Source organism: Micrasema longulum, unplaced genomic scaffold (assembly GCF_059751315.1).
Source record: "Micrasema longulum isolate JH-2025_06_02 unplaced genomic scaffold, ASM5975131v1 h1tg000113l, whole genome shotgun sequence".
NCBI classification, from domain to species: Eukaryota; Metazoa; Arthropoda; class Insecta; order Trichoptera; family Brachycentridae; genus Micrasema; species Micrasema longulum.
In genome coordinates this window covers 17,378-28,678 of record NW_028277319.1, presented here as the reverse complement: position 1 = coordinate 28,678, position 11,301 = coordinate 17,378, and the positions used below count along the sequence as shown (strand labels likewise).

General features: G+C 30.2%; 1 protein-coding gene across 2 annotated transcripts; it reads left to right on the top strand.

Moving 5' to 3' along the window:
• Positions 1–513: 513 nt before the first annotated feature.
• Positions 514–10,230, top strand: LOC148284503 (TBC1 domain family member 20). Of its 2 annotated transcripts, none has more exons than XM_088238901.1 (7): positions 514–814; positions 963–1,082; positions 4,992–5,236; positions 6,428–6,630; positions 7,123–7,339; positions 7,551–7,660; positions 8,926–10,230. In XM_088238901.1, exons 1-7 carry the CDS (start codon positions 676–678, stop codon positions 9,167–9,169), a joined length of 1,278 nt encoding a protein of 425 aa, XP_088095027.1. In that variant the 5' UTR covers positions 514–675; the 3' UTR covers positions 9,170–10,230. The 2 variants fall into 2 exon arrangements, with proteins under 2 accessions (XP_088095027.1, XP_088095035.1); XM_088238909.1 differs by having other exon boundaries at positions 677–814; positions 5,119–5,236.
• The last annotated feature ends 1,071 nt before the right edge of the window (positions 10,231–11,301 follow it).

The following is an 11,301-nucleotide window of genomic DNA, read 5'->3' as shown; positions in this document are numbered from 1 at the left end:
AAGTTGACTTATCCCCACTTGATTTCCGAAGTCGAAGTCGAAAATACTCGTCTAGGGTTCTGGTTCTATTTCAGAGACAGAATTGTATTTTTCATCCACCTAGACACAAACAATATTTTCACATATATATACACATAACACATTCACTCGCCTTTGTACACTTTGTATTTTGTAGCATAATCTTACGCTTCAGGTGGCAGTCCAAGGACAATAACCTAACCATCTTTTCACACTTTTACACACTCATTCTTACTATTATTCCCTGTCGTTCCATTTTAATTCCTACAATTATAATAATATATTATTTTATCTTAAAATTGACACGGGAATTTAACGTGATAAACATACAAATTAAAATACGTAATATAACTACCTAATCAACAATAATTTACTGTCAAGATCTGTAAGATTTATGTGTTATAATATATTTTTTTTCCTTTCCAATTGTTTTTTTGCCCACATGTGCCCCGCACTTTCAGAAATCAACGGTTAACACGAAGTGGATATGTAGCTGGTTCTGTAGGCATTTAGTAGCCTATAACATTATTTTTACGCCAATGACCGATGACAGTAATTTGCTGTCAAATCTGTCAGTGCTATTTGGTGCGGTTGAGTGTATCAGAATATTTATCACCGAAGTCATTTAAAATCAGGTAATGATAATAAAGTACCAAAATGGAAATTGAAAACGAAGAAAGCTCAATTTCAGAAGACATTAACTGTAAATCTGATTGTGATTCTGGGTTTAAAGATGTTAGTGACCGTAAAAATATTGATGACATTGCTGCTCCTTCCGATTTAAAGTTTGATAATGGTAATACAAATTTTGTTGTACACTTTTAGTGACTTATTTTTAATAATCTAATTATCTCTGATACTGATTATTAATATTTGTTCAAACCTTATGCCATGGTGGCAAATAGTTTTCTGTGAGTATATTTTTACACAGCTTTCCCTTTCAGTTCAGACCAATCTCCAGTATGCGTTGAAACATAATATTTTAGAAGCTGCATTAAATAATCCCAATATAACACTTGAACAATGGAAAAAATACGCAAAAAGTCCAGGCGGGCTTATAACAGGTAATATGTTTTAATGGAATATTCAACATTATAATATTATAATGTAAGCACCTATATAGGTACTTAAGTATGTGAAACGTCGCAGTTAGTGTTGGTTGTAGCTTTATCAACTGACCAGTTTTATATATTTATTTGAAAACATGCATTTAAGTTTTACCAAATATAACAACAAATTGACTCAGATAATTATTTAAAATAAGAATTAATTTTAAAGTTCCGTTATTTATTTTGTTCATTAACGCCCAAAAGGCATTTACAAAAAATAAAAATGAAATACATGCTAACATACTAAATAATAAACAGAATATACAGAAAAAAAATGTGAAATTAGTTAAAAAGGATATGATAAAAAGTTCTACAAAGTAAAAAAAAAAAACAATAATAACAAAGGTATGCAAGAAAAAACAGTAAGCATATAAACAAAAAATGCAAAGATATAAGCTTATGAAATAAATTCTGCAAGGCAAACAATAAATAAAGTGTTATGGTAAGCAAGAAAGACATTTTTAAGTTAAATTAAGTTATATGAAATCAGCTGTCAATATTTTAAATCCACTCCATCACGAGTGCATGTATGCGAATTTTAAAATGAAAGTTTTATTTGCAGCAAAAAATTATATTCTTATCTATAACTACCAAATCTATTTTCACAATATCGTGGGGTAATTACTACAACTAGGTAGCATTCAAAATCAGCATTTTTGAGTTTACTACTAAAAAACACATCTCTGTATCGTCTTTAAGGCGGTCCATGCAGCCAAACACAATTTCGTTTTCGTCATAAGACGATGGTGAGTTTTAAAAAGAGACAGCAATATATTGGTCAGTGCGCGCGGCTGAGTCAAGCTGGGATAATGTAAAATACAGTATGCCCGCTAAGCACCCGCAAAAGGGAGATTTTTTTGCCTGCATGGCCATTAATTTTAATTTGAGCTCTAATAGATACTTTCGAAAACGGTAATTACTTATGTCATATTAATATGTATTATGTTGCAGTTCGGACTCATAGCTCAATTTATTTATTATATTTGGAATATTAATATGTACTTACCTATCATTAATTTTCGTATAAAATTATTTTATGGAATATTATTTATTCCTTAGTGTTAATATACCAATGTAGTGGATATGATTAAATAAATTTTTAAAAAAACAAATATTTTATTATCAATAAATATTTTATTATTTATCCAGTTATCCAGTTATCCAGTTATCATAGTTAATAAAAAAGCTAAAATAAAATTAAAAAATACCATTTAATTATAAATAAAAGCACACATATTTTATCTAATACTTAACATATTTTTGTTGAAACTACACTTTATTCATATACAACATAATATAAGTAAAATATAATACACTTGTTTTGTCTTTTAAAAATACATAATAATATTAACGTGTTTATTGATGTCAGAACACTGAAATTTGCTAGACAAATAAAACAGAAAAATTACACAGGTTTAGATTATAAACTCCTTTTTACTACTACTTTCCCTTATCCGCATCCATTGATGAATAGGGCACTGCATTGGTACACCAAATGCAGTGTATCTTGATCATTTTACTACGTGAAGTTAAGATGATCGTCTTACCGATCGATTTTCTACCCTAAAATAATGATAGAGTTTTTTTTTTATAGGTTTTGGAGGTCGCTACCATAAGTCAAAAATTCAGAAAAAAAACATTGTATGGCCACTTAACTATGGATCCGGCTTATTGACTCTGGCATGTTTATTACCCTATTTTGAAGTGAAATAGCATACAGAAAGACTCATTAACTCTTTACAGTTAACCCCTCTCCCTTTCCCCTCTCATCCCTTCCCCCTCACTAACTTCTTTCCTGCGCCTACGCATCGAGATTCGCACCTCAGCTCGAATGCAATCATCAGCGAGAGCGCATGCATTTTGTTTCCCCAACCATTCGTACTTGTTTTAATTTTTCATGGCATCCACAAGTCACAAGAGTTTATTAACTAGAAATAAAACCAATATTTGGCTTATCTTATTTTGGCTTATCCAGAATCTTCAAAAGCTCAACCTGCACAAAAACGAGCTTGAAAAGACACAATGAATAGCCACTTAGCTGCTAGCCTTGATGTTTCTAAATTAAGTGATAGAAAAGCTGCTGTTGTTGTAGCATCTATTTTGAAAAGTGCAAGATGTGACCCTTTAGAAATTCATGTTAATAGATCTTCTATTCGTCGGCAGCGTTTGAAAAATCGAAAATCAATAGCAGAGTCTCTTAGAAGGAAGTTCAAACGTGATTTACCATTAACGATTCATTAGGATGGCAAGTTAATTGAAAATATAAGTGGTCATGAAACTGTAAATCTTCTGCCAATTTTGGTATCAGGACTTATAGTCTATCAGCTTCTAGCGGTTCCAAAATTAAATCGTGGAACAGGCGAACATGTGCGTCAGCCGTTTACGAAATAATAAATTCATGGGACTTGAGCGATAAAAGAAAAAGTTTATGTTTTGACACTACAGCTGTAAACAACGATTAGAGAAATTAAGCTTGTGTTCTTTTGGAGCAGAAAATGGAAAATTTAATAAAAAAATAAAAAATTCTAACCTTGGTAGCGACCCCTAAATATAATTTTTTAAGAATGAAAAAATACAGGAGTATTTTTTTAGGGTAGAAAATCAAATGAAATAGTGCCCTGTCAAAAATTAACAAAAAATTTTTTTTTTACCCATATAAATACCCTAATGGTCATGTTTTGCTATTTCTTGTAACTGTTCAAAAACAAACCCGAAATCAGTTATTATTCGTCCACTAATACTAAAATGAGTATTGTCGTCTTCTTTATTCCTTTCGTCAAAACAATATCCAACCTCTTTTTCAAGTATTGTTTCAGATACCTGTTGAAAGAATATAAAAAATATATAGTATTTGCAATATCTAACAGTACACAATACAATAAAATTGGAAATATTATATGGATATATGATTATATTTAAATTTTATTTACATAATTGAGTTTTCTAAGAAAAGAACCCTTAATGAGGAACGCAATTAGTTGTGATTTTAGTTTTAATATGTATTTTTAAATCACCAAAAAATTAGAGTTTGACTCAAATAAATATGTAGTTCCAAGAATCAACAGTGCTTATAACAGTACTAAGTGATTATTAACCATGTAGGTATATAAATTGAATAATTTTTTCTTTGTTTGGTAATATTATTACTAAAAAAACTAAAACAAGCACTATATCCAAAATGCAAAGCTGAGATAAGCTTTGTCGAACAAAATTGAGAAAAGTCTTTTATGATGGTTCGCTCATGCGAAACGAATGAATGATGGATGTAGAAGTCAATGAAGGTCGAGAAAGATGTAAGATGATCAAGTACAATAAATATTTGAGTTGCTTCATGTCGAAATATTCGGCGTGCGCGCATGAAAAGATTCACGAATGTGAAGGAAGCATGCTACGTGCGTCAGGACAGAGTGGTATAGCATTCTATCCTCTCTGCCTACCCCTTCGGAGAAATGGCGTGATGGTTAGTTATTTAGTTAGTTATGAAGCATAGCATAAGTATGATACGAGTATGCTTGCGGTTTTTTTATGCGGTTTTCAAAATTTTATATTAAGCTTATTATTAGACTAAAGTTTAGTTTGAAAACTGCCTTTTTTTGTTCCGCATTGGATGGATCGCCTTAATAAACGCTACAAAAAGATAATTCTTAATGCATTCAAATCTTGTCTATTTGTTGCATTCATGGAGGAGAATAAAGGAGGTAAATATGCTGATTTTGAAGTTACGTAATTGGAGTAATAAGTAAAAAAGCCAAGAATTTTTGTAAAATATTATGATGATAGTTTGTACCGTGTTTTGATTTAGCTTTATAATAGTTTATGTTCTTTAAATCAATAATATTTTATTTCACTTTTGCGTTCCTTTAGATCAAATAAGAAGCACTATTTGGCCCGTGCTTGTTGGTGTTACCAAAGATGAGATATCTGATGCTCCTTCACTATCATCTCTCTCGGAGCATTCTGAATATAACCAAGTGGTGCTGGATGTCAACAGATCCCTCAAGAGGTTTCCTCCCGGCATCCCTTACGAACAACGAGTTGCTTTACAGGACCAGCTAACAGTTCTCATTCTCAGAGTCATCATCAAATACCCACATCTGCAATATTATCAGGTTGTTATCCTCATTACCGATACTCTAGATTAAAAACTTATTCTCATATTTTATTTCCATGAATTTTTCTAAGAAATAATTAGAAGTTGTTTTTTCGTCACATTGTCTGGTGGTACTATCGTAGACTCGAAATAAGAGATCCGAAATTTGTTTCCCAAAACTTGAATCCCATTTTTTTAGCAGTTGAAAATTGACTCAAAATCATAATATTGATTTTATTTTATAATAAAAACTATTTATTTTGCCAACCAAAAAAAATTGGTATAATGTAAGCATTTTAAATGATTTCATAAATATGTAAGCAAATAATGTTGCTGTAATTTTTTTATTATAATAAACATTCTACCTACATCTAAAAACAAAATGGGGTCTAGAATTCCAACTGTCAATGCGCTCTGTAACTGCAGGATGTATTATCCATTGTGTAATCCAGCTCTTATTTGTAAACAATTTTGAAAAAATCATTAGAAACACCAAAATTGAATTTGTAAATAATGTAAAGGAGGGCTAGGTTTCATGCCGTCCATGCGTTCTGTAGCTGCAAGACATGCTGTAAATTAGCTTCTATCAAGGCTGATATTCTGAATGCATTTATAGCACGCTATAATGTGTATTAAAACACGCTAAATCGCGCTATAATTGCTTTCGGAATACCAGCCCTGTTATCTATTATTAAGTTATATTATAATTGGAAACGAGGAACTTAAAAACCCAACCGTCCATGCGGCGTGTAGCTTCAAGACGTGTTGAGACATTATTGTACTGCGCCCTTGAGGTGATTTTCACAAAATTGGCGCTATATAAATGATGTTTGTAATATTCAAAATAATAATAAGTTTTTAAAAATATATCAACAGTTGAAAATATATTTAAATTTATTAATTTATTAAAGATCTCCTGGTTTTATTAAAGCAGTAATATTTGATATATTTTTGAATGAACATAATTTGTAAGCAAATGTTTTTAAATTACTTTACGTTATTTAAGTAATTACCTTGCATAAAAGAACATTAGCTTGTTGATTTGTTTTAATGTTGGCTGTTATTATTGCTGTTTGTTCTATTATAAATCACTGTTGTATCTGTCAACTAATTTAAAAACAACTACCTATTTGTCTTTTCCCCTTAAAAGCATATTATAGAGCTGTTCTAAAAAAACCTCTAATCTAATTATTTTTCTGTTTCGATTCAGGGTTATCATGATGTTGCAATTACATTACTGCTTGTGTGCGGCGAGAAGGCTTCCTTTCCCCTCCTGTGTAGGCTCTCCCAAGGAGACTCTGCCCCTCTAGCCCCTTTTATGCAATCCACGATGCAACCAACACAGCACAGATTAAATTATCTTCACCCACTTATAAAGACCGAAGACAACCAATTGGCTGAATTTCTTTACAGGTAAAATGATTTCAATTTAATAAAATATGCTCCTTATTTCTAAATTTTAGTAACATTCAATAGCGTCTTTCAGTTATTTATAACACTTACTGATTACGCAAAATAGTTCACTACAAAATTATCTACTTGTCAACAATAAACAAATATCAGTATCAAAAATTACCAAATTTCACTGCGACATCTTAATCCTAAAAAAATGTTAATATTTTCTTAATCAATGCGTAATATTTATAATTGATATTTAAAACATGTTTATTCACACCGTATAAATTTTATTGGATGATGAACAGAAACTATTTTCATTTTATTTTTAAAAATGACGTACTTAAATTCCACACAAAAATATTGTTTGTTTTTATACTAAGCTAGTTTCTACATACAATTTTACTTTATCCGGCTTTAACCTTAATTTTGTAGAACATAAAAAAGTCGTTTTCGTGTCAATGATAATGACAATAAATAAATGATAATTTATATTCAACAAACTTTCAGATCTACAGTTGGTACGATGTTCGCATTACCTTGGTACCTCACATGGTTTGGTCACAGTTTAAATCGCTATACTGATGTCGTAAGACTGTACGATTATTTTTTATGCGCGCCACCGATGTTCCCTATTTATGTAACTGCAGCAATTGTTTTACACCGAGCTACAGATATATTTCAACTCGACTGTGACATGGCAACTTTACATTGTTTTTTATCCCAGGTATAATCAGATATCAATTTTATTCAACTTATTTGAACATTGTGTTATTATCTTAAATTTATCGTAGATTATATTGTAGATTTTAATATATTAATATGTAGTGAAAATCTTGAAAAATATGTAATAATTCTGTCATTTATGTAAAGATTCTGATTCATTAAGTTTTTATTTGAAACGGTGATTATTTTTTTAAATATGCATACTATTTCAGCTACCAGAGGATCTTCCGTTTGAAGACATTCTAGTCAAAGCTGCAGAATTGTACAAAGCCCATCTTCCCGAAGATATGGAATGTGAAGTAATCTATATGGAAAAGAGAGAGTAAGCACCTATTTATTCAACTTTTTCTGTAATATTTTGAAACATAATGCCGTTTTTTGTAATTAAAATTTTACTAACTTTGCTGCAAATTTAAATCATCCATATTATAATCTCAAGTATTATGAACTATATTATATAAGTAATATTATTAAATAATATAAAATTAGTTAATTAATGAATTAATGATTGAATAAAATATACATAAATAATACATGTATATTGATATACACATCGTCGATGATACTGCAATACTGCGTAACCTGTTTTTTTTTACAAAAATGTTTTACTGAAATAAATTCACTATAGGGACTAACAGCCATAAGTTTTTCATTATTACTCTTTTTACTCTAAATAATTATTGTTTTTCTAATACTCCAGCGGTATTTTTGGTTGATTAAAATCGTAAGTAACAGATTGCTTTTTAGGATCCGACGATACATTATAGGTACATAGTGTGAAATGTTTTTTGAGTTAAATTAAAGTAGTCAAAAAAATAAGAATAGTATGTGTGCATAAATTTGAAGTGCAATGTATTTAATTTGAATACAGTTATGTATTTTAAATAAATACACAATTATGCTTTTATATTGAATTAAACTTATTGTATGTAAATGATTTTGGAACCATTTATGTCAGCTGTTGAAATCTTATTTAACCTTTCCGAGCGTAAACGTGGAAAAAATCTGCGAGTTTCTGAGGGGGGTACGAGAAAACCCCAGCTAAAATGCCATAAATATGACTTTAAAAAAATAAAAAATTGTTATGGTAGTGATTATAAAACTGTTACAAAATATTTCGAGTTTTCTGTGAAATTCATACATTTTTTATTAAAATACTGCTGCGAGAGAATGCTATATGACGTTGCGCTCTGTGTTGCTACACATTGAATAACCACTGATCTAAAGTCACAATCCGTTAACAGGGAGGTACAGCGGGGAGTTGGGAGGGGGAATACATGTAAAAATGTAACTCACGAAATCCGGATTTTTGTGGTTATTACTGAAAATAAATGACCAAATAGCAAGAAGCATATGTGCAAACTGACCAATGTATCAAAGATTAATAAACTGTAGAGTGGTGAATTGTAATGTTTGCTGTTTGCGCAGCGGAAAAGCAAAGAATTGTGAAAGAAATGTGGATTATTACTGAAGGAATTCGGCAGAAAAATATTTGAATAATTTTGACACATTCTTAACATTATGGGGTAGAGTTAATTTGATGTTCTGAGTTTTTTTATATTATTACTATTCTGGATGTTTTTTTAGGGAACAAAGGCGTATGGAAGATGAAGAAAGGGCCAAAAAGCGACAACTTGCCAGAAAAGCGGCAGCAACCCCGAGACCTGTTTGGAACGTAAAGTTACAACAAATCCGACATTTTATTAATGAAACACCTTTACTAGCAATAGTTCCTCGCAGATACCGAGCTATTCTTGCCACCGCAACGCTATTGGTCGGTGCATTTGCCATGTACAAGTGCGATTATACAAACTTTAACTACATCAGATAGCATAAACATTCCTACATGATCGTGTTTCTGAGGTTTTACTAGACAACCTCAGCCATTCCTTGATTTTTATTTACTTGAACTTTTGATGAATCACACTGTCATCATACCATCGACAATTAAATGGTATTGAATAAACCATTGTTATTACAATGAAAGCTCATTGAACATTATGTGAAATCCCCCTGTTCCCAATGACCAATTAGGGCTAGTATTCCGAACGCAGTTATAGCGCGGTATTGCTCGATTTGAGTATGTAAAAACTCGCCATAAATGCCTTCAGAACACCAGCCCAGGTCAGCGTAAATTATTTTTGGGATTTTTTTAACCTAATATTTTATCGTACATTTTACTGGTTCCTGAAATGTAAGACAGATTTAACAATCAAGATAACAAACACTGGAACTGGTGTGATTGTAACCGTGATTGCATGCATCAACAGGTGGAAATATAAAAATGAAAACAATATCAGTTGAGCATCAAAAATGCATCATCAATATTTTATTATTTCAAATCCACTTTTAAACTACTCTTTAAAACTACTTTTCATCATCATCATTCCCTTCCCGTACCCAATGCTGCATTGGTACACTAATTGCTGTGTATATTGATAGTTTTTATTACATGAAGGTAAGATGATCCGTCTTACGCTTCAAGGGCCAGTCCAGGGACAATAAAATATTATAGTGTTAACACAACTTTTTAAATAAATAAAAAAAACTACTTTCACTACTTTAAAATATTTTATTGGATAATATTGTGCAAAACTACGGATTTGAATAGGAAAATATCACATGCTACAAATACCAATAAAAATATATGAAATGGATTTAGAATAATTGATTGTATTTTCAAAATCAATATGGATATTGTGGAGAAATGTTTTCATATATATATATTTTTTAAACACGTCACTAGAAAAACGCGACATGTTTGGCCTTGATAGTTGTGGCGTCAAGATTCGTGATAATGTTCTAAACAAATTAGTCAGGAACAAATAAACATGAATCGTGACATATTAGGGGCGTGGCCAATAGAATGACCATTTTTCCGAGAATGCAAAATTACAAATTAAAAAATATTCTTATGTTACTTAAAGTAAGAAAAAAATACTTTTTTTACTGGACAGTATTTCATAGACCTTTATTACTTTAAAAATGTTTTTAAAAAATTGATATTTCCCTATTATGACAAATCCATACTATGTATGTATGTATTTTGAATGTTGTTAATATCATGATAGGACATATTCATGTTATTTATTTTTTATTTCTTAGTACATGATTGTAAGCAACTAAGTAATTGAAAATATGTATAGTATTATCCAATGATTATATTATTATTGATACCTAATAACAATAACTAAACTCTTACATTTTAATTTGAAGACATTTGATAAGAAACTTCCTTAAAACTACTTCAAGTTACTAAGTTTCATAATTTTACTTGTAAATAAAAAAACTGAATATATCCATTGTTTTAGGTCGCTAAACTATATAAGCTATAATTCTATTATAATTATTTTCTGCAGAACATTACATTCTTTTATATTCTAAACATTAACGAGTCATGTAGGTATGTGTGTATGTCAATTGATTGGTGAACGCTAATTGCATTTAGGTTAAATAACTATGAATATGTAAATAATTTATTTTAATTTTAAAAGTCAGCTTACAGCACATTCTATTCAGTAAATTATATTTCTAATGTGTCAAAGTAAAAATATGTTACGTTTTAGTGTCTAGTCTTCTCTCTGGGTATTGTAATATTAATTGTTTACATAAATATGTAACTAAATAGTTATCAATTTGTTTGAGCTGCATCCATATACACGACTGTGGGAATATCACTGATGCTTTGTGGGATTTTTAACTGTGCTTACAATGTATCCTTAAAATATTTATACTAAATTGTACTTTATAATATAAATGTTTGATTCTCCGTATATTAAATTGTTGCCTTGATAGTATGATGATGTTTAAGGTATGTTTATTTTCTAATGTAGAGTTGCAATTTGTTAGGCGCACTAAACAATTTTAATTTTATTGTAAATATGTATGTTTGTATATTCCTGTTTCTCAAATCACCGATTTTGTGGGTTAAAATCAATCACAACCAAGGCTTTTTCATGCGTA